At 44.5% G+C, this 24599-nt stretch overlaps 1 protein-coding gene across 2 annotated transcripts in view; it reads left to right on the top strand.

Annotated features, from left to right (window-relative positions):
- The window catches only part of snx10b (sorting nexin 10b), an 88591-nt gene that overhangs the window by 29291 nt on the left and 34701 nt on the right, over nt 1-24599 (top strand). For both annotated transcript variants that reach the window (XM_072509441.1, XM_072509442.1), the window contains exon 2: nt 22884-22929. In XM_072509441.1, coding sequence (XP_072365542.1) covers nt 22900-22929 — 30 coding nt within the window. In that variant the 5' untranslated portion in view covers nt 22884-22899. The remainder of the gene's footprint in view (nt 1-22883; nt 22930-24599) is intronic.

The following is a 24599-nucleotide window of genomic DNA, read 5'->3' as shown; positions in this document are numbered from 1 at the left end:
AAATGTTGCCTGCCCTACCACCACACCTTTATTGCCGACACTACCACTGGGCTCACGGAGTACCTGGCCAGCAAGAATGGCAGAGGTAACAACAACAAAGCCCCCAAGCTCATTTCCATACACGACGCCGCCTCCCCCGCTCCCAGGTCAATCTCTCCACAGCCCATTTCCGTATCATTGCAAAATTCGCCGGCAAACAATAATGTATCAAATTTGACAATGCCAGCTCCATCTTCCAAAAATATCCGCCTCACCCACAGGGCCTTCCCCGCCCACACAAACCCCCAAATTATCCCATTGACATAAAATATGACTTGGGGACAAAGATAGGGAGGTTCTGAAACACGAACAGAAACCTGGGCAGCACCATCATTTTCACTGTCTGCACCCACTAAGCCATTGACAGCAGCAAAACGTCCCACCTCTTAAAATCCACCTTCATCCACTCCACCAATCGAGTCAAGTTCAATCTGTGCTACATGACCCAGCTCCGCTCCACTTGAATCCCTAAGTACCGAAAGCTTGTCCCCAGCATCCTAAACGACAACTTGGCTAATCTCCTTTCTTGCCCTCTGGCATTAATCAGGAACACCTCACTCTTTCCCATGTTCAATTTATATCCTGAAAACTGACCAAATTCTCCCCAAATCTCCAATACCCCTCCAATGCTACCCATCGGGTTCAAGATATATAATTAAATTTTTAAAAAAAATTTAGAATACCAAATTAATTTTTTCCAATTAAGGGGCAATTTAGTGTGGTCAACCCACCTACCCTGCGTATCTTTGTGTTGTGGGGGGGGGTCCGAGATATATAATAACAGATCATCCGCGGACAACAAAGTCCTATGCACAGCACCCCCTCCTCAAAAGCTCGCGGCGAAAAGCATCGGGACGAGCAGGCAAACCTGTCTCATCCCACGATGTAGCCCAGAGTACCCCAAACTCACTCGGTTTGTCTGAATGCTCGCTACCGGCGCCTTGTACAACAGCTGGACCCAATCCACAAACCCCTGCCCTAATCCAAACCGCCCAGCACCTCCAATACGTACATCCACTCCACCCAATCAAAAGCCGCCTCCGCAGGGCAGCACTGTGGCACAGTGGTTAGTGCTGCTGTCTCACGGCGCCGACGTCCCAGGTTTGATCCTGGCTCTGGGTCATTGTCCCTGTGGAGTTTGCACATTCTCCCCATGTTTGCATGGGTTTCGCTCCCACAACCCAAAGATGTGCAGGTTAGGTGGATTGACCATGCTAAATTGTCCCTTAATTGGAAAAAATGAATTGGGCACTCTCAATTTATTAAACAAAAGCCTTCTCCGCTTCCATCGCCACCACCAAGTCCAAACCCTGCCCCACCGAGGGCATCATAAACACATTAAGTAAACTCCGCACTTTCGCCGACAACTGCCTTCCCTTCACAAATCCTGTCTGAACATCCCCCATCACCCTCTGCACACAGTCCTCAATTCGCAACGTAAGTACCTTCACCAACAGCTTACCATCAACATTCAGCAGCGAAATCGAGCGGTACGACCACACGCTCCGGGTTCTTATCCTTCTTTAAAATCAGAGTTATGTAAGCCTGCAACAATGTAGATGCTCCCTCTCCCTCACCTCATTATACGTCCCCACCAGCAATAATATTATTATTATGATGATGATTATTATTACAGGGAGAAGGTGAGCAGGACGCTGACCCATTAGTTGAGGAAGTAGGCAGCAACGAGTTGAAATCAGTAGGATGAGGGACGAGAGGGGTAGGGTGGTGACGGCTTCGGAGGGGCATTTGAACCCTTTTATGAGAGGCTGTATGAGTCAGAGCCCCGAGGGGGAGGAAGGGATGCGGCGTTTCCTGGATAGGTTGTTTCCAAGATGGAGGAGGGGCTGGTTCAGGACCTGGGGCGCCGATTTGGTTGAGGAAGGTGATGGATGGAATGGGTGCGATGCATGCAGGGAAGGCCCCGAGGCCGAACGGGTTCCCAGTAAAGTTTTATAAAATGTTTGAGGCGGAGCTGAGGCCAGTCAATTGGGACCCCAGGCCCTGAACAAGCCCCTCCTCCACCTTGGAAACAACCTATCCAGGAAACGCTGCATCCTTTCCTCCCCCTCAGGGCTCTGAATCATACAGCCTCTTATAAAAGGGCTCATATGCCCCTTTCACTCCCTCTGAGGCCCAACCACCATACCCCTCTCTTCCCTCATTCTACTGATCTCCCTCGTTGCTGCCTACCTCCTCACCTGGTAAGTCCGCATCCTGCTCACCTTATCCCTGTACTCGTATACTGCCCCTCTGGCCCTCGACAACTGCCCCACTACCTTCCCCGTGGACACTAATCCAAATTCCATATGGAGCCTCTGTCTCTCTCTTAACAACCCCTTCTCCGGCGCCACCAAGTACCTCTGATTCATCCTCATATACCAGCCTTGCCCTCTCCTCCCATTCCACCCTCTCCCTGTGCGCCCAAATCAAAATAAATTCCCACCTGACTACCACCGTCAATGCCTCTCTCACTGTGTGGCGGCTCTGACCTCCCTGTGTCATTCAACTCCATGTAGCCCCGGATGGTAGCCCGCACACGCTCGCACACCCCCTCATCCGCCAACAGCCTCACATCTAACCTCCACTGTAGCCGTTGGGCCTCTCCCTGAATCATCCGCAAATCCACCCAATGCAGCGCTTGGTCCGAGACCATAATCGCCAAATACTTCGAGTCGGCCACGCCCGCCAGCAGTGCCTTGTCCATCACAAACAAAAATCAATCGGGATCGGCCACAATGCTCCCCAACTCAAACGTCAGCCTCTTATTAACCAACACTGGCACCCCGCTCACATCCATAACTACCCTTGAATGGAATACCTGCCCCACCCATCCTTTCCTCAGCCACATCTGATCCCCCAACTTCAGGTGCGTCTCCTGCAAAAACACAACGTCCGCCTTCAGATTCCTCAAATGCGTGAACACATCCGACTGTTTAATTGGCCCATTCAGCTCTCTCATTCCACGTGATCCCTGCCCCCCTCCCCTGCCCATCAGCCATATCCCCTTTTGAGCCGGCCAGTGTCATGCACCCCTCCAGGCCCGCCATCGGATGTCCGCTGCCATCGCTCCCTTCCCAACAACGCCAGACCAATCACACAGATGCCAGCAACCCCTCCCGACCCTCAAACAAAACACCAACCCCATCTCGCCCCCCCTCCCCCAACACCCTCCTCCTGGTAACCCTCGTTAACTAGCCCACCCAGCTCGCATGGTGGCCCCTGCCCAAAGCCTCTGACTTCCCCTTCTCCAGTCCACCCCCCCCCCCCCCCCCCCGATCCTCCCAGCCATTAACAAATAAAGAGAAACAAAAGGCACACTCATCGTCTATGCTACCGTGTTGAAATACACTTCAAATTACCCACCTTATACACTTTACAGTGAACCCAAACTTTCTCTCCATTCAATGTCCTCCCAGTTCACGGTCCCTCATAAAGTCCATCACCTCCTCTGGCGAGTCAAAATAAAACTCCTGCTTCTGATAAGTGATTCGCAAGGGGGTGGGGTACAAAACCTCAAACTTCACCCCTTCTTGAAGAGGGCAGCCAGTTGAACCCGGCCCTCCTCTTCGTCAACTTTGCACCCAGGTCCTGGTAGGCCCGCAGCTCACTCCCTTCTCGGGTACACTTCTTGGTCTGCCTCGCCTATTTTAGAATTCTCTCCTTGTCCAAAAATCGATGCAGCCTCACCACCATCATCTTCGGTGGCTCCCCCACCTGCGACCTCCTCATTGCCCTGTGCGTCTGATCCACCTTGAGGGACAGGTTAAAGGCCCTCTTCCCCATCAACCTCGCTAGCATCCCCCCCACCCCCCACCCACACACATAATAGACAGCCTCCGCTCCCTCGATGCCTTCAGGCATCCTGACAATCCTCAGATTCTGCCTCCTGGAGTGGTTGTCAAGGTCCTCCATTTCTCTCTCAGCCTTTTCTGGCTTTCCAGCACCATCGCCAACTCTGTCTCCAGCGAGGCCAGCCGCTCCTCATGCTCCCCCACCGCTTCCTCATCCTTCTGGATAGCCAGACCCTTAGCCTCCTGCCTCTGCTCCACTCTCTCAATCACAGCCCAAGCAGCTCCACCACCATGGCCAAATTCTCCAAAGCCTCTTTCCTCTGCTGCTGGAATTTTCTGTTCAAAAACTCCACCAGCTGCTCCATCAACCACTGGGTGGGCAGTGCTGCCTCCTCGCCCTCCGCCATCTTCACCTGTGGTGCACCACGAAAAACTTCTTGCTCCAGCTCCTCTCTCTTCTCTTGGCTCCTTGTCCGCTGATCCATACACCAGACTCACCAGAGGACTATTACCTTCCTGAGCACTCACCCCTTTTGTCCTCAAACCCATGCGGCTGGGGAAGAAACAAAGAAATCCATCTTGAGCGGGAGCCACCAAATGTGTGACTACTCACTCCATGGCCGCCACCAGAAGTCTGAATGACTATTCTAATACAGTATGAATTAAAGTCTGTTTGTCTAACTTCATTTACTTTCAAACATTCATACCTGTCTGCTGACTAAAACTGTTGTTTTGTCTTGGCCATCTTGCCCTGAATGAAATGAAATTCTCAGAGGTCACTTACAGATGGACATATTGTTTCAGGTATGGGGCCGGATAGTTTGACGGGCCGGATAGTTTGAGGGAGTTCCACGTTAAACTGAGAAAGCAGGCAGGAAAGTTGAGTGTGCAGAAATGTTATTTTTCCCACAGGATGATTAGACTTGGGGGAACAGCATTCTGGAGGTTGCAGTCACATTAGGCATATTTCTGAAAAACAGATTGTGGCAGAAAAGGGCATTATTTAGGGTAATAATAACAGGTCTCGGCCTTCTGGGACTGCCCAGGTCACATTTGATCGATTGGGGATTTCCTGGATTGGCGACAGATCTTTGTTCATTTTGATTTCTCCCAGAAGGGTTTGTAGGGATGGGGTTAGTGCATATGTGAGCGTGGGTCTGATGGCTTTTTCTTAACCCGTGTACTCATTGCAGTGTTAATGCAAGCCTACAGCAGTTATCATGGGGGATTTTAATCTACATGTCGATTGGTTTAACCAGGTCGGTCAAGGCAGCCTTGAGGAGGAGTTTATAGAATGTATCCGTGATAGGTTCCATTACATACTGTTCTAGGAAACTATGAGGGAACAAGCAGTCCTAGAGCTGGTCCTGTGTAATGAGACAGGATTGATTAATGATCTCATAGTTAGGGATCCTCTCGGAAGGAGCGATCATAATATGGTGGAATTTAAAATACAGATGGAGGGTGAGAGGGTAAAATCAAACACTAGTGTTTTGTGCTTAAACAAAGGAGATTACAATGTGATGAGAGAAGAGCTAGCTAAGGTAGACTGAGAGCAAAGACTTTATGGTGAAACAGCTGAGGAACTGTGGAGAACCTTCCAAGCGATTTTTCAGTGCTCAGCAAAGGTTTATACCAACAAAAAGGAAGGACAGTACAAAGAGGGAAAATCGACCGTGAATATCTGAGGAAATAAGGGAGAGTATCAAATTGAAGGAAAAAGCATACAAAGTGGCAAAATTAGTGGGAGACTAGAGGACTGGGAAATCTTTGCAGGTTGAGTCCATAATTAAGAAAGCAAATGCAATGTTGTCATTCATCTCAAGAGGCTTGGAATATAAAAGCAGGGATGTACTTCTGAAGCTTTATAAAGCATGTTAGGCCCCATTTAGAATACTGTGAGCAATTTTGGGCCCCACACCTCAGGAAGGACATACTGGCAATGGAGCGGGTCCAGCGGAGTTTCACACGGATGATCCCAGGAATGGTAGGCCTAATATACGATGAACGTCTGAGGATCCTGGGATTATATTCATTGGAGTTTAGGAGGTTGAGGGGAGATTTAATAGAAACTTGCAAGATAATGAATGGCTTAGATAGGGTGGATGTAGGGAAGTTGTTTCCATTAGCAGGGGAGACTAGGACCCGGGGGCACAGCCTTAGAATAAAAGGGAGTCACTTTAGAACAGAGATGAGGAGAAATTTCTTCAGCCAGAGAGTGGTGGGTCTGTGGAATTCATTGCCACAGAGGGCGGTGGAGGCCGGGACGTTGAGTGTCTTTAAGACAGAAGTTGATAAATTCTTGATTTCTCGAGGAATTAAGGACTATGGAGAGAGAGCGGGTAAATGGAGTTGAAATCAGCCATGATTGAATGGTGGAGTGGACTCGATGGGCCGAATGGCCTTACTTCCGCTCCTATGTCTTATGGTCTTATTTAGGGGGCACCAGAAAGCTACTAAAAAAGCTATAAAGAAGAGTAAGATAGATTATGAGAGTAAACATGCTCAGAATATAAAAACAGACAGTAAAAGTTTCTACAGATATATAAAACAAAAAAGAGTGGCTAAGGTAAATATTGGTCCTTTGGAGGATGAGAAGGGAGATTTAATAATGGGAGATGAGGAAATGGCTGAGGAGCTGAACAGGTTTTTTGGGTCGGTCTTCACAGTGGAAGACACAAATAACATGCCAGTGACTGATGGAAATGAAGCTATGACAACTGAGGACCTTGAGATGATTGTTATCACTTAAGAAGTAGTGATGGGCAAGCTAATGGGGCTCAAGGTAGACAAGTCTCCTGGCCCTGATGGAATGCATCCAGAGTGCTAAAAGAGATGGCTAGGGAAATTGCAAATGCACGAGTGATAATTTACCAAAATTCACTAGACTCTGGGGTGGTCCCGGCGGATTGGAAATTAGCAAACATGACATCACTGTTTTAAAAAGCAGGTTGGCAGAAAGCGGGTAATTATAGGCCAGTTAGCTTAACTTCGGTAGTAGGGAATATGCTGGAATCTGTCATCAAGAAAGAAATAGCGAGGCATCTGGATGGAAATTGTCCCATTGGGCAGACACAGCATGAGTTCATAAAGGGCAGGTCGTGTCTAACTAATTTAGTTGAATTTTTGAGGGCATTATCAGTGCGGTAGATAACGGGGAGCCAATGGATGTGGTATATCTGGATTTCCAGAAAACCTTTGACAAGGTGCCACGTAAAAGATTGCTGCATAAGATAAAGATGCATGGCATTAAGGGTAAAGGAGTAGCATGGATAGAGGATTGGTTAATTATAGAAAGCAAAGAGTGGGGATTAATGGGTGTTTCTCTGGTTGGCAATCAGTAGCTAGTGGTGTCCCTCAACGTTCAGTGTTGGGCCCACAATTGTTCACAATTTACATCGATGATTTGGAGTTGGGGACCAAGTGCAATGTGTCCAAGTTTGCAGACGACACTTAAGATGAGTGGTAAAGCAAAAAGTGCAGAGGATACCGGAAGTCTGCAGAGGGATTTGGATAGGTTAAGTGAATGGGCTGGGTCTGGCAGATGGAATACAATGTTGACAAATGTGAGGTTATCCATTTTGGTAGGAATAATAGCAAAAGGGATTATTATTTAAATAAAATATTAAAACATGCTGCTGTGCAGAGAGACCTGGATGTGCTAGTGCATGAGTCGCAAAAAGTTGGTTTACAGGTGCAACAGGTGATTAAGAAGGCAAATGGAGTTTTGTCCTTCATTGCTAGAGGGATGGAGTTTAAGACTAGGGAGTTTATGCTGCAATTGTATAAGGTGTTAGTGAGGCCGCACCTGGAGTATTGTGTTCAGTTTTGGTCTCCTTACCTGAGAAAGGATGTACTGGCACTGGAGGGTGTGCTGAGGAGATTCACTAGGTTCATCCCAGAAGTGAAGGGGTTGGATTACGAGGAGAGGTTGAGTAGACTGGGACTGTACTCGTCGGAATTTAAAAGTTTGCGGGGGATCATATAAAATTATGAAGGGAATAGATAGGATAGATGCGGGCAGGTTGTTTCCACTGGCAGGTGAAAGCAGAACTCGGGGCCATAGCCTCAAAATAAGGGGAAGTAGATTTAGGACAGAGCGTAGGAGGAACTTCCTAAAGGGTTGTGAATCTATGGAACTCCCTGCCCAGTGAAGCAGTTGAGGCTCCTTCATTAAATGTATTTAAGATAAAGATAGTTTTTTGAAGAATAAAGGGATTAAGGGTTATGGTGTTCGGGCCGGAAAGTGGAGCTGAGTCCAAAAAAGATCAGCCATGATCTCATTGAATGGCGGAGCAGGCTCGAGGGGCCTGATGGCCTATCCCTGCTCCTAGTTCTCATGTTCTTATGTACTTGTGACACTAATAAAGATTATTATTACGTTGCATAACTATTGAGGCAAGTAGCCTTTTCTTTCCCTTCTGGTTCCTACACTGGTTAACTTTCTTGGCTCTTGAGATCTGAGTTGCTCTTTGTGCAAAATCAAAGGCAAGTTTATTCTGCTTTCAGACCACAAGGAATTTGGTTGAGGCCAAATACATATTCATGCTTTGCTGTGTATTGGATTTTCATCCATCAATGTGGTTGAATCCAAACCAAGTGTAAAAGGCCAAAGAGTAATACTGTAAACCATTGCTCCACTTAGTGTCTACAGTTAGTTTCAATGTACATTAAGGGCTTTTAAAAAGGCAAGACAATATTTTGCTTAGAATGCAGTTCCAATAGCAATTATTTGTTGGTTCTGAGGAAAATGCTTTGAATAATTTTATTGAACAGATGAGATTTGGGCAATGTACCCTGATATCTGAAAGGAATGTGCAGGATTTTTGCAAACAAATTGTGACATTTAGTATTTGTCTAATATTGCAAAGCTTTCTTTGTATTTCTATCTATATATAACTGTCACATTTGCACTTGCATGAAATTCAGAAATGTGTTAATAGATTTTCACATTATTGAGGATAATTCCTCTAGTTTATTCTTTACATAAAAGGCAATGCTAGGTTTTTAAAACAATAGTTTTTAATCAGTGTATTATTGAATGCAGATGTCAACTTCAGACCTCATTTGCATTCATTCTGGACACTTTCCCTGTGTCTGATCATAAGAACTAACATGTCACACGCATGTTATTAAAAATCAATGTAATGGCTAGATTATAGGGTCAGCAATTTCCCACAGACTTTTGATAGGGTTTTGCACTACAACGTAGTGATTAGAAAGCCATTTTGGCACATGTACCTTAAAGAGAAAGCAGCGATGTATCTACTTGAGCAATCAAGTTGAAGAATTCTTACTGAGACGAATTAGAGACTGAACCAGGAAGTGTTGGTTATGTCAAATCAAGTAGGGATTGAGAGAGAAGAAAAAAGCTCACATTTTAATGGTAAATTGTTTTTTATTTTTGAAATCTCCAACAATAATTAACATCTGATAAAATGAGATTTCACATTTGTAAAAGTAAATTTCCAAAGGCGGCACAGTGGTTGGCACTACTGCCTCACAGCGTCAGGGATCCTGTGACTGTGGGTTTCCTCGAGGTGCTCAGGTTTCCTCCCATAGTCCAAAGATATGCAGGTTAGGTGGATTGGCCATGATAAAATTGACCCTTCGTGTCCTGGGGTGTACAGGTTTGGTGGGGCTGTGGGATTCGGGTGGGAGAGTGGACCGAGGTAGGGTGCCTTTGAGGGTGAGTGCAAACTTGATGGGCCGAATGGCCTCCCTTTGCACTGTGGAGATTCTTTGATTCAATGCTTTTCAGAGGTTGTTTATTGGTGGTTAAGACTTGTCATATTATTGAAGAACTTACTTATAATGGAATGGACACACCCCAACATTTTTAGGCACGTTTAGTTGGGATTGGTCAGGTAAGAATAGCAACTTGATGACATTCCAATTGTTTCAATGCTGAGTCTCTCTGCAAGATACCAAATAGCAAAGCTTATGGAGGAGCCGGATGAGTTGCTGCAACTTCCTGATTTCTATGTTGACTGTGCATGTGCGGTTGCTGTTCAGTTAACCCTTTAGTAATGCTGAGAGCTGATAACCTCTGTTATTTTCACCACAAAATCTGGACATAGACATAGAATTTACAGTGCAGAAGGAGGCCATTCGGCCCATCGAGTCTGCACCGACCCTTGGAAAAAGCACCCCAAACCTCCACCCTATCCCTGCAACCCAGTAACCCCACCTAACCTTTTTACACACCTAAGGGCAATTTAGCATGGCCAATTCACCTAATCCGCACATCTTTGGACTGTGAGAGGAAACCGGAGCACCCGGAGGAAACCCACACAGACACGGGGAAAACGTGCAGATTCCGCACAGACAGTGACCCAAGCCGGGAATCGAACCTGGGACCCTGAAACTGTGAAGCAACTGTGCTAACCACTGTGCTACCATGCTGGACCTTTTGGTTTTCGCAAGGCTGGCAGTGGAAGCATTCTTTTTTCAAAAACAAATTACTGCAGATGCTGGAAATATGAAATAAAAGCAAAATATTCGGGAAATAAGCTGCAGGTCGAGCAGCATTTGGTGGAGAGAAGCAGAGTTAACATTTCAGGTCAATGTTGACTCAGATTTTGACAAATGTTTTGTTTTCTGCTTTGTATCGCATCCAAGATACTTCAGGGAAGTTCACAAAACATGTGGCATTGGCTACAACATGAGTGGGACATTTGAAATTAGGTCTTTTAAAAAAATAAATTTAGAGTACACAATTCATTTTTTTCCCCAATCCACCTACCCTGCACATCTTTGGGTTGTGGGGGCGAAACCCACGCAAACACGGGGAAAATGTGCAAACTCCACACGGACAGTGACCCAGAGCCGGGATCGAACCTGGGACCTCGGTGTCATGAGGCAGCAGTGCTAATCACTGAGCCACTGTGTTGCCCTGGAACGTGGTTTTCTGTCCAGATAATAGAACAAGGAGAACCAGTTTAATTGCTGATTTTGGGAAATTAATATATAGGTTATAACCTTTGCTTATTCAGCAGTCAATCTTGAACAAATTACTTTCTTGTTACTGATGAAGAACAAGAAATGAACTGGCAGAGAGTTCAATTATTTGTATGTTCTGAAAATAGTTTAAATCTATTTTCCTTGTGACCCATTTGATACTTTGTTACTTCTGTGCATCATACTAAAGGATGCTGGGAGACTTGACGTGTCACACTGCACTACTCTAGGATTTGCAGGCAGGTAACCGAGGCAGCAGTTTAGTGAAGTTACAACACGTGGCTTCCTGTACATCAATAAACAGCCAAATGATTCCAGAACCAACTAATTATAGCAAAGCTCTACAATATCCAGTTGAGAACTGTGGTGAGCATCAGCAAGCAAAGTGGCAGAGGAGGCTCCATAAATATCGTTATCTCGGGAGAGAATGATTGGCCGTTTCCTGTTTGCCATTTTGTCTCGCTTTGCTTGCAACACTGGTGAGGTACCCTCAATAATGTTGCTTAGAGATTAAACTGTAAAGAAGGCTTTATTAGGCTAATAACTATGCTACAGATTTGGACGAGAGCTGACTGCTATACAGACCATGAGGCAGGCCTTTATGTATGGCTCCCAGATGGGCGGAGCCAGAGGCGGAGTCCCCAGGGTTCCAAGCCTGGTCTTAAAGGGGACATCACCTTACATGATGATAAGGCAGTAACCGTTCATCACAACTGGGAGACTGAGTACTGTCAACGATAGTTATCTGATCACGTTTTCCACCTGTGCCTTCAGTTTTAGGTAGTTGGACCGAATGGTTGACCGGTACGGACTGCGGGCCACCTTCCCGTACCTAGACAATGTCACCATCTGCGGCCACGATCAGCAGGACCACGACGCTAACCTCCTAAAATTTCTCCAGACCGCCAAGCTCCTTAATCTCACGTAAAATAAGGAGAAATGAGTGTTCTGCACCAACCGCTTAGCCATCCTTGGCTATATCGTGGAAAATGGAATTCTCGGGCCCGACCCGACCGCATGCGCCCCCTCATGGAACTCCCACTGCCCCAGGGCCCTGAAACGATGCCTGGGGTTTTTCTCCTACTATGCCCAATGGGTCCCTAATTATGCGGATAAGGCCCGCCCACTTATTCAGTCCACAGATTTTCCCCTGACGGCTGATGCCCGCCAGGCCTTCAACCGCATCAAGGCAGACATCGCCAAGGCCACGATGCACGCAGTCGACGAGTCCCTCCCCTACCAGGTCGAGAGCGATGCATCGGACGTAGCTCTGGCCGCCACCCTCAACCAGGCGGGCAGGCCTGTGGCCTTTTTTTCCCGCACCCTCCATGCCTCTGAAATTCGGCACTCCTCTGTCAAAAAGGAGGCCCAAGCCATTGTGGAAGCTGTGCGGTATTGGAGGCATTACCTGGCCGGCAGGAGATTCACTCTCCTCACTGACCAACGGTCGGTTGCCTTCATATTCAATAATACACAGCGGGGCAAGATCGAAAACGATAAGATCTTGAGGTGGAGGATCGAGCTGTCCACCCTATAATTACGAGATTTTGTATCTGACCCACAGACCACAATCATTAAAAATAAACAACAACACCTCCTCAACAATAGTCCTCAATACCGGAGCTCCGCAAGGCTGTGTACTTAGCCTATTCCTCTACTGCTTTTACACACATGACTGCGTGGCAAAATTTGGTTCCAACTCCTTCTACAAGTTTGCTGACGATATGACCATAGTGGGCCGGATCTCGAATAACGACGAGTCAGAATTCAGGAGGGAGATAGAGAACCTAGTGGAGTGGTGCAGCGGCAACAATCTCTCCCTCAATGCCAGCAAAACTAAAGAGCTGGTCATTGACTTCAGGAAGCAAAGTACTGTACACTCCCCTGTTAGCATCAATGGGGCCGAGGTGGAGATGGTTAGCAGTTTCAAATTCCTATGGGTGCACATCTCCAAAAATCTGTCCTCGTCTACCTACGTCGATGCTACCACCAAGAAAGCACAACAGAGGGCAGCACGGTGGCGTAGTGGGTTAGCCCTGTTGCCTCACGGCGCCGAGGTCCCAGGTTTGATCCCGGCTCTGGGTCACTGTCCGTGTGGAGTTTGCACATTCTCCCCATGTTTGCGTGGATTTCGCCCCCACAACCCAAAGATGTGCAGGGTAGGTGGATTGGCCATGCTAAATTGCCCCTTAATTGGAAAAAATGAATTGGGTATTCTAAAATTTAAAAAAAAAATTGTCCACTTTATTATTGCAATCCCTTCAAAACACTGCTTCCTCTTTTCCTTCTGATTATCTATGATACAAGTGTTCTAAAACTCCCAATTCTATGCCAGACCTGATGTCATTGTAAGATTGTGTGTTTATGTGATGTACTGTGCATGGAGGGGTATGCTGATGTTTTTTGGACAGCATTCCACCGATGCCATACATTAATAAGGTAAGATCAGGAAGGCCATTCAGCATATATCTATCTCGCACAATTGAGCAATGCACATTTATTTTCCTTCTTGCCGTGATTCTTTAGAATAATTCTGTCCAAAGGCTAGTTCACTTTTAGAAAAGTAAATACTATAAACTACTTAATTCTAGCTCTGAGCTGGGATCTACTGTGTAAGTACTCAGGAAATGCTCCCTGTGTTTATATTAATCAGGCGCCTTAACTTGATGCCAGATTCCTAAACCGATCGCAACATGGAGATGTTTATACTGTGGAGAGCTGTGTACTTGGGGTCAATGGCACTCCTTTTAGTGTAAAAGCACATTTTTGACGTTTTAGTTTGTTTCCATTTTCTGTAGCGGGTAAGTTCAGAATTCTGTTTTTATTTCATCAGAGAGTGTAAACTAGCTTTATCTCCCTGCTGTTGGCTGCTCATTGTCTTATCACTCCTCCCAAAGTCTTGTAATATTGGGCGTGTAATTTGCTGTGGTGAGGCATCTAATGATATTCACTTTTAGTCAGCGCTTGCATTTTTAGCTTTTTGAAACTCTTGCATGGCAAGGTCCTGAAAGTGTGAGCTGCTAATGTTGTAGTCAGGGAAACTGGTCCGAGCAAACAGGGCAAGAAGCTGTGTATTTCCGTAACCAATTTAATTGAAGGATTGTTAAATGATTGGTGCTAGGATTGGCGAGAGTATAACTTTGAGTGGATAACGTCACTGTCAACTTTGGTACTGTACAGAAAAAGCAATAGAGCAGGAAAGAAATATTGGATTAAGAGAGGGGAAAAAGAGACAAAGGAAACGTTTAAAAAAAAATATATATATATTATATATATATATATATATTTTAATTTCCAATGATTCACAACTTGAAGGAATGAGACTGTGTTGGGGCACCGGGGCGGTTATCAGGAAGTCATTTTCACTATCAGATAACAAGGGACAGGGGGAGACTCCGGAGACTCTACTACACAAATCTGATTGGGAAGGTCAAGGCAGACCTGCAAAGATGGGATGGTCTCCCACTATTCCTGGAGGACCGAGTACAATCACTTAAGATGACTATCTTGCCAAGATTTTTATTTTTATTCCAGTGCCTTGTGGTGTTCCTGTCCAAGGCGTTTTTCAGAGTTTGACCAGCTGGTGACTGGTTTATTTGGGTGGGTAAGGGCCCGACGGTCAGGAGGACCCAGACTGAGAGATGAACAGGGCACTTGGCCTCGTCACTTTCAACATTACTATTGGGCGGTTAATGTTGCAAAGGTGGTGTGGGGTGAGGAGCTGTGGGTCCGGGTGGAGTCTCTGAGGGGGGGAAAGCCTGGGGGCTTTGGTAATGGCTCCGCTCCCAGTGGTGCCGAAGAAACACTTGACCAACCCGGTGGTAGTAGCCGCGTTAAAAATGTGGAGACGGAGGACAGCACGGTGGCGCAAGTGGTTAGCACAGTTGCCTCACGGCACCGAGGTCCCAGGTTCAATCCCGGCTCTGGTCACTGTCTGTGTGGAGTTTGCACATTCTCCTCGTGTTTGCGTGGGTTTTGCCCCCATAACCCAAAGATGTGCAGGGTAGGTGGATCGGCCACGCTAAATTGCCCCTTAATTGGAAAAAATTAATTGGATACACTAAATTTAAAAAAGAAATTTTAAAAATGTGGAGACGGCTTCATCAGCATTTCAATTTGAAGGCTGTCTCAAGGCTAGCTCCCATCTGTGCAAACTAGTTATTCAAACTTGCTAGGCTGGATGTGAGGTTTAGAGAGTGGAAGGAGAACGGGTTGGACAAGGTGGGAGATTTATTTCTAGAAGGTCTGTTTGCGAGCCTGGGGGAGCTGAAGGAGAAATATGGGCTTATGGACGCTGATGGGTGAGTAGCTGGATTTTAAAGTACTTCCTTGCTTTCTCGGTGAAGCATTTGCTTGTGCGGGTTCTATCTTGCTTGGGGCCGGAGGTGGCCAGTATGTTAACAGAGTTGCCAACTAGCATGGATTTTCCGTATTTTATCTGGAAAACCTATTTGAATACGAAAGTACCGCTTTCTCTCATTGCAATACGCAAAAGAAGACAGCTGATTTGTAAGCCGCCTCCCAAAACACTTCATTTGGTTTCTTTGGCGACAGGGCCCCGCGCAGAGGCCCTGCCCAGGCTCCTTTCTGCCCCGCACGCATGCTCTGTTAGTGTGCATGGTGGACAGGAGAGGGGGCGGGGCCTCTGCACAGGCCCTGTCGCCAAGGAAACCAATACGCACCTCGATGCCTCGTGTGCGAGACTGTGGGCCGGGTGTCAGGTGATCCTGGTTCGTGCGGTCTCTGTGTCATCGAGGTGCCTGGATTTAATTGGGAGAAAAAAATCATGTCGAGGGAGGGTAGACTACAGTAAGGAGACTCAACACTCGCTCTATCACTGATCTTTGTAGAGCACTGCTATGTATTGAAAGAAAAGAAAGTGCGGGGGAAATACTTGGGTCAGGCAGCGTCAATGGGGAGAGAAGCAGAGTTAACATTTCAGAATTGCTAAAAGGTCATTGATCTGAAATTTTAACTCTACTTCCCTCTTTCTATACTGATGGAGTGCAGCTGATAAATACATTGCACATTTCAGCAGGATTCAGCAACTCTTTGTTTTACTTGTGGAAATTGTGCTTCTTGCTGTGAGCATGAAACAAAAATGCTGAAAAAGTAACCTGAATCATCATGCATCTATTTAACCATACCTTCTGCTTTCTACTTTTTGTGGTCATTCTTTTCTTTGTGCTCTTTTACCTTCGACTTCCTGAAAATATTTTTTGAAACAAATAAATGCACAGGATTCCTTTTGTCTATATACAGTTTCTTGTAAGAAGTCAATTAAGTTAATCAAGCGTTCAGGCCATTTTTGAACTTCATGTAAAAAAGCAAATGTTTTGTTCACATTTTTCATTCTGAGATTTACTGAATATTTGAAACTTAATTTGAAAACACCCACTCATGATGGTGCACATGTATGAAGCATAGGATTTGCATTTTGTGTTTTAGATTTATGCAATAAAGGTGTAAAGATTGGTGGGCATTTTTCCTTTGAAATGAAAATCCGGATTTTACTGTCAAAATACTGATTTTAGGTATCTGGAATAATGATTTCTGTTGGGAAAGATTGACAGCTCTGTGTCAAGCATATACCAGTGGATACTGGGGGAGGAAACTGGCTCGGTTGAGGGAGTGAATGTGAAGTGGAGAGAAGAGCTAGGGCCAGGGAGGAGGTTTGGAGTGAGTACGGAGACGGGTGAACATGACCTCCAACAAATCCTGTGCGAGGCAGAGTTTCATTCAACTAAAAATAGTGTTTCGAACGCACCTCACAAAGGCTAGAATTAGCCAATTTTCTGATGCGGTGGAGGAAAGATGAGGGGGCGAGTAGACCGTGTGCACATGTTCTGGCCGTGCTCAAAGCTGGTGGCCTTCTGGAGGTCCTTTTTTGATATCATGCCGGCAATCCAGAACATTTGATTGGAGCTGTGACCACTGGTAGCAATTTTTGGGGTTGCGGATGTGTCGGAGCTCTGGATGGGGGCAAGGGCAGATACTGTGGCCTTTGCCTCACTTTTGACAAAGAGGCGGATCCTCCTTGGCTGGAGGTCGACTACACCGCCAAGCTCCTCGGTGTGGCTGGATGACCTAATGGAGTCATGTTCACCGTGAGAGGGTCAGTAGACTGGTTTTACCCGTAGATAGTGGCCTTTTATAATGTACTTTAAAGAGTTGGTCACCGTTAGCTGTTGGGGGGTGGGGGTGGGATATGGTTGGAGAGCTTAGTTTATAGTGGTGTGGGGGAGGGGGTTGGGGGTGTTATTACTGTTGTTATGTGTTGTGTAGTTTTGTAGAAGCTGTATAAAAAATGTTACAATTTAAATAAAAATAGTTCCCAAAAGAAGGAATGAGACTGCATGCCAGAGAGATTGATTGGCAGTAATAAAAATTTTCATGTTATTAAAAAGGTGCTTTGATCGAAATATGGCTTTCTGTTCTCACAAAGTTTGTCCATTATTGCTTATGATCGGTGTTTTTATCTGTGAAGCTCGTGTGATCTCTTACCCTCAGTGATTTGTTCCAATTTAAATACTTTCCAGCTTTTGTGAATTTCAAAATAAAGATTATTTATTATCATCACACACTTGTCCGGGAGGTTTTAATGCAATGTCACACGTACATTACCATACACACACAATTAGATGAAGAAGCAGAAAAAAACAATGCAATTGCAAGTAGTAATTATTTCAGGCCTGTAGTTTCTTTGATGAATTGATGCTTTGCCTGAAGTGGAGGTCTGATAAGCAGAGGATTCTCAGTTGAGGCTTCTTATAGTTGAATTGGCAACAGGTCTGCTCTCAGTGAACTTGAACATGGAACAGTTTGGGGTGGGGAGATGCCTACTCCTATTTTCAAGTTATCACTGTATATTTAGCTGTATAGTTGTCTTGCAGCTGGTTTGATGGTTTGGATGGTGTTTGATGGTATCTGGCAAGATGTTTCTGATCAGAATAGCATCAGCTGTTATTTTTCAAAAGAACAGGTAACAAACATGGCTGTCCTAACCATGTAAAGTGCATTGTGTCCAAAGTTAACCTTCCAAAATACACATTTTGTACTGTGAGTTTTGTGACAGCCAGGCTCTTTGTAATTGAATGACCCATTCCATTTACATTACCCTTTTGAACACCTTTTTAGGAAAAGCATTGAGTTTTGATGTCTTTGTGGCCCAAGGTGAAGTAGAAAGGCGAGTGGGCTGATGTGTGATAGTCTTATTCTGTTGACAGTTCATGCTTAACAAAGTGACTTGTGAATTTCACAGGCTGTGATTGTCCATATGTTAACAAGGCATTCGCTTGAGTTTCAGGTCTGCCTGGAGCTGATACTGCCAGCCACCTTAAAAACTGTTTTTAATATATATATATTATATATATATATTTTAAAATACAGCTTTAAAATTTTGAATATCTTTGTGCCTGTACTGGGCATGACATAGTGATGGGTTTAGTTTTGTATCTACCATCCAAATTCAGCAATATTAAGCCATTCAATATAATTCAAATGGTACCCAGATGATGCAATGCTGTTTTTGCATAGTTTATGGTGGACCAACTGCAACTTCTGTGTTTTAACTGTGCATCTGCCATCACCCCAAGTGACTATATAGAATTTGCACACAAATAACAGTGAATGCTATTATACTTGCTGCTATTCTGATAGTAGATTATGGGCTGATGTAACCCTAAGAATCCCAATAATAGCTCTTGCTTCTATTAGTAGTTTTTTGCTTTTCTCTAATGCTTCGCTGCAGTTCAGTCCTGGACAAATCTACACCAAGACCTATGGATTTTTAAAAAACATTTAGAGTATCCAATTCTTTTTTTTTTCCCAATTAAGGGGCAATTTAGTGTGGTCAATTCACCTACCCTGCACATCTTTTTGGGTTGTGGGGGTGAGACCCAGACAGACACTGGGAGAATGTGCCAACTCCACACGGACAGTGACCCGGGGTCGGGATTGAATCTGGGTCCTCAGCGCCATCCCATGACCTATGGATAGTGCAACTTTGACAGCTGGGAAATATTGCCTTGTACAGGAACTGAGGTATAATACATACACACTATACATAGGTATTTTACTTTGAATCCTCTATAATTTCCTTTTAACAGCATACTATTTTGGAGCTGCAATATCTTAGTTGTGGGGGTCAGTTACCTCAGGTGGCTACTGGACAGTTGGTTCGTGATGCAGAGTGAGGCCAACTGTGGGTTCAATTCCTGTACCAGTTTGAGGTTATTTGTGAAGTCGAATAACCACCTTCTCAACCTTGCCCCTCACTTAAGGTGTGGTGATCCTCAGGTTAAATCACAACCAGTCAGCTCATCCTCAAAGGGGAAAGCAGCCTATGGTCATCTGGGACTATGATGACTTTAGTTGTGTGGGAGAATGAAATGAAAATATTGCCAAAATGCAGTAAACTAACACTTGAGAAAATCATGTAACTTTAAATAATTCTTCTGTATTTCAATAAGATTCAAGGTGCCCAGTGGATATTATGTGGTACAGTTGGAGAGAGTGACTACTCAGTTGATTATTTAACATTATAAAAAGCTACAGATGATTGCTGTAAGGCTGAAAACCAACTGCTGCGTTGATTTCATTCCAACAGTCGCCATTATTAAAAATATTGAGTGCAAGTATTTACAGTATTCCTTTGATTAACTTTAATGGATAATTGAGCTTATACCCAATTTCAGAATAACACTTTTGCTATTCCAAGCTGGTGTTTTAGTTCTTCTGATCAAAATCTACCTTAATGTCTCTGAAACTATGAGCAGTTTGGTGGGGTGTAGAGTCCCGTTCTGGAGAAGGTAGGGTGTCCTTATGAACCAATGGAGTAGAGTTTTGTTGTAAGGCAGTGACGGAACTTTTTTGTTGTTGAAGATGTATTATTTCATGGGATGTGGCCGGAGCTGGAAAGGTCAGCATTTGTTGCCCCATACCGAATTGCCCTTGAATTGAATGGCCTACTTGACCATTTCAGAGAGCAGTTGCGATTCAACCACATTGCTGTGGATCTGGAGTCACATATAGACCAGGCTCGGTAAGGATGACAGATTTCCATTCCTGAAGGACATTACTGCAACATTCAATAGTCTAACATTGTAAATCCTCATCAGTACAATGAACTGTTAGAAAATCTACCTGGGATATCTTGATGCGAAGAGACATCAACGTTATGTATTGGCTCAGCCAAAACCAGAATATCTTGAAATGCAATCTAATAGAATGTTTTCATATTTCCCTTTATCAGCAGAATCAATACCTAGACACAACTTGTGCTGATTACCACAGCAGCAAAAGAAAATGATTTAACAGCTGTAGCCTGCTCGAATAGGTCTGAGACTTCTTCTGCCTGCTGTAAATTGTCCTTTCAAACAATGGGATCCATATTATCTAGATGAAATCTGTTAGACGTGATCTTCAACCATACTGCCATAGAATTAAGTTTATGAAAGAATAGAACTTTTAATGTGCTACTTGTATCCATTCGGATATGAAGTCACTTGAGATCATGTAGAAAAAGATTTACCAGAGCGATACCACAACCCGAGAGGTTACTGATCAGGAAAGATTGAACCAATTGAAGCTCTTTTCTCTAGTGGAGAGCAGCCCAAGGAGTGACCTGAAAGAGTCCGTTAAGATTATGAAAGGGTTTGATAGGATACACACTGAGAAGACATTTCCACTCTCTTTTTTTTTTCTTTTTTTAATAAATTTAGTGTACCCAATTATTTTTTCCAATTGGGCAATTTAGCGTGGCCAATTCACCTACCCTGCACACCTTTTTGGGTTGTGGTGGTGAGACCCACGCAAGCACGGGGAGAATGTGCAAACTCCACACGGACAATGACCCGAGGCCGGGATCAAGCCCGGGTCCTCGGCGCCGTGAGGCAGCAGTGCTAACCACTGCGCCACCATGCCGCCCTTGCCACTTGATATTAGCTTATGTTATGAAAACACAGCAACACGTCAGCTGACTTATAATCATAGAATTTACAGTGCAGGAGGATGTTCGGCCCATCGGGTCCGCACCACCCTCCGGAAAGAGCATCCCACGTAAGCCCAGCCTCCACCCCATCCCCGTAACCCCACCTAACCGTTAGACACTAAGGGGCAATTTGGCATGGCCAATTCAGCTAATCTGCACACCTTTTGGACTGTGGGAGGAAACCGGAGCACTCCGACACGGGGAGAAAGTACAAACTCCCCACAGACAATCACCCAAGGCCGGAATTGAACCCGGGACCCTGTAGCTGTGAGGCAGCAGTGCTAACCACTTTGCAGCCCTCAATGCATGGTCAGGGCTTGCGATATCTGAAAATTATTATAGTATAAATTGCAGTTATCCAGCATGTTGAGAAAGTGAACACTTTTTCACATGAAATCTATCTATTATGTATGCAAGTTTAAAATGGTTTTTGAGCAACATCACAGAAGATCACCCAATCTTTGGCTAAGGTTGTCAAACACAATTTGAAATATTGCAGATCTGGATACTTTGGATATGGGCAAAGCTTTCTATTGTTGGAAACAGACAATTTGTTTCAGCCTCTGATATCAGTGTGTGTTTTGATGGTTCATTCTTTTGTCTTGTCTTGTTCTTTTAAAAAAAAAAAAAAATTTAGCGTACCCAATTCATTTTTTCCAATTAAGGGGCAGTTTAGCGTGGCCAATCCGCCTAGCCTGCACATCTTTGTGGGGGTGAAATCCATGCAAACACGGGGAGAACGTGCAAAGTCCACCTGGACAGTGACCTAGAGCTGGGATTGAACCTGGGACCTCGGCGCCATGAGGCAGCAGTGCTATCCACCGTGCTGCCCGTGCAGTCTTGTTCTTAATCACTGATGCTGGCATTATTAATAGCACAGATTGTGGAGGTAATAGAATAAAATCTGCTACAACAATAAATTAAAAATGATTATCATGATATAATTAACACACGTATTGTCCTTTTCACATTAAGCCAGTTAAATTTATGGAGTACATTTTGTTTATCACTTAGATGATTTTCAAACGTTTCTCAGTGGCGAACTTCCTGTAAATACTGCCCTTCACTTAAATTTGCACTGTCCTAACCCTCAAAGACTGAAACGACCCCCCCAAAAAAACATATTATTGTAGTAATTAATAGCATACAACAACAACATGCTAATGTAGGGATTGTACGTATTTAGTGCCTTTCACATTCTCAGGATATCCCAAAATCCTTTAAAAGTATAAAAATGACAAAGCAGCCGCGTGATTGGCACCCCATCCGCAAACATTCACTCCCTGCACCACTGACACACAGTAGCAGCCGTGTGCACCATCTACAAGGTGCGCTGCTGGAACTCATCATGGCTCTTTGTTTAAACTGTAGAGAACTTTTCGGAGATGAAATTGGGCAGGAATATTCCATTGATGCCATGAAACATGGAAATGGAAGCATAAGAGCTGCAATCTGGAGGGGCATTGGATTCCAGAAACAGCAAATTGTATTTAATCGCAATTTTAACATTGGAAAATGGCATTTCATCGGAGTATTAATGGAAATTGAACCACTAGGTATTAGGAAAGGTGACCAAAGGTTTGATCAGAGTTAAGTCTTGAGAGTTTGAGGTGGAGAGAGGTTTAGGGACAAAATTTCGGAGCTGAAGGCCAGGCCATGAAAAGAAGGGCAGAAATAATCTGGGAAGCACAAGTGGCCAGACTTGCAGTAACCCTCTTGTCCTTGAAGGGCTGGAGGAAATTAAAGAAAGAGTGATATAAGGCCATGGAGGGATTAGAACATGTGATCAGGATATGTAATCCAAGCCTAGTGTGTACATTTTCTGTTCATCACGCCTTGGACTTCCAATAAAAGAGTCCTCAGTTTGTCAAATCACTAATGCATCATAAGCAACTGTTGCAGTGAACTAGCACAATTTTGACCTAATTTGTATTTTTATGCTGAGTTGATGTAAAATGACTTTAGTAAAGCAACAACAAAAGTGGTAAAGTAGCTTTATTGTAGTCCAGCTAAATATTGAAGGGTTATGTGCATTTAGTCTTTTTTATTCTATGTAACATACCTGGAATTAAAATAATTGTGTATGTATTCTCATCTAGACTTCTGTGAGGAACAATGGATGAACCAATAAAGGATAAAATAAATGTAAGTAGTGTGAATGTTACCAAATTTCTTTATTTCATGGCTTCGATATCTTGGCAGGTTTGTGAATTTTTTCTGAAGTACAAATTGTACTCACTGTTTTGTGTATAATCTTCAGAATGAATAGGAATTTTGTAGGTCATTTATGACACCTAATAGGATGAAATTAGCAGGCAAGATTCCTGTTAACTCCTCTGGGTGCAAGTCCCCAGAAGCAAGTTGCATTTAAGGCACATCATGGCATTCGCTTGTCTTTCTGCTGCTTTTGGGGTAATGAGTTTGAAATATCTAGTGCTAACAGCCCCACCAAAGCATTTTCCGCATTCATTTATAATGTCTGTTGGCTACATCACAAATTGTTACCCTTTATTGTCTCTGCAAGCAAACAATTGTAGAATTTACGTCTAATGCCCAGTTGGCCCAATTCCAGAAGGCACTTTTGCACCAGTGGGTTTCGTAGCACTTCAGAATTTGTGGTGGTGGTCATGCCTATCCATTCTTCAGCTCCTTTGGCTGGGGCAGAGCAAGACAAGTTGATTATTCAGAAGGAGGCCTCCCTGCACAACTGTTTCTATTCAAGTAATGTCTGTGTTCTCTTCAATATCTCGATTCAACCTGCCTCTACCACACTTCCAGGCAGTGCAGTCCAGACCCGAACCGCTGACTGTGAGAATAAGTTTTTTTTTCTCATCAAGTTTGCTAATTTTGCTAATTATTTGAGATCGGCATGCTTGGTTTCATTGGTCAGAACATTGAATACAGGAGTTGGGACATCTTGTTGAAGTTGTACAAGACATTGGTACGGCCACACTTGGAATACTGTGTGCAGTTCTGGTCACCCTATTATAGAAAGGATATTATTAAACTGGAAAGAGTGCAGAAAAGATTTACTAGGATGTTGCCGGGACTTGATGGTTTGAGTTATAAGGAGAGGCTGGATAGACTGAGACTTTTTTCCTTGGAGCGTAGGAGGCTTAGGGGTGATCTTATAGAGGTCTATAAAATAATGAGGGGCATAGATAAGGTAGATAGTCAACATCTTTTCCCAAAGGTAGGGGAGTCTAAAACTAGAGGGCATAGGTTTAAGGTGAGAGGGGAGAGATTCAGAAGGGCCCAGAGGGGCAATTTCTTTACTCAGAGGGTAGTGAGTGTCTGGAATGGGCTGCCAGAGGTAGTAGTAGAGGTGGGTACAATTGTGTCTTTTAAAAAACATTTAGATAGTTACATAGGTAAGATGGGTATAGAGGGTTATGGGCCAAGTGCGGGCAACTGGGACTAGCTTAATGGTAAAAACTGGGCGGCATGGACTGGTTGGGCCGAAGGGCCTGTTTCCATGCTGTAAACTTCTATGATTCTATGATCTATGCCTCTCATTCTTGATACTTTTACAACCAGGAATAGTTTCTCCCTATCCACTCTGTCCAACCCCTTCGTGATTCTGAACATCTCTATCAAATCTTCTCTTGGCCTTCTTATGTCCAAGAAGGATAGTCTCAACCTCTCCAATCTATGTTCAAAACTGAAGTTTCTCAACCCTGAAACCATTCTTGTAAACCTCCTCTGCACTCTCTCCAAAGCATTCACATCCTTCCTATAGCCCACCCTATTAATAAAGCCCAGAATGCTATATGCTTTATTAACTGCTCTCTCCACTTGCCTTGCCATCTTCAATG

Source organism: Scyliorhinus torazame, chromosome 6 (genome assembly GCF_047496885.1).
Source record: "Scyliorhinus torazame isolate Kashiwa2021f chromosome 6, sScyTor2.1, whole genome shotgun sequence".
In the NCBI taxonomy this organism is placed as follows: Eukaryota; Metazoa; Chordata; class Chondrichthyes; order Carcharhiniformes; family Scyliorhinidae; genus Scyliorhinus; species Scyliorhinus torazame.
Note: the sequence above shows the minus strand (reverse complement) of the source record. Positions and strands in the feature narration are given on the sequence as shown.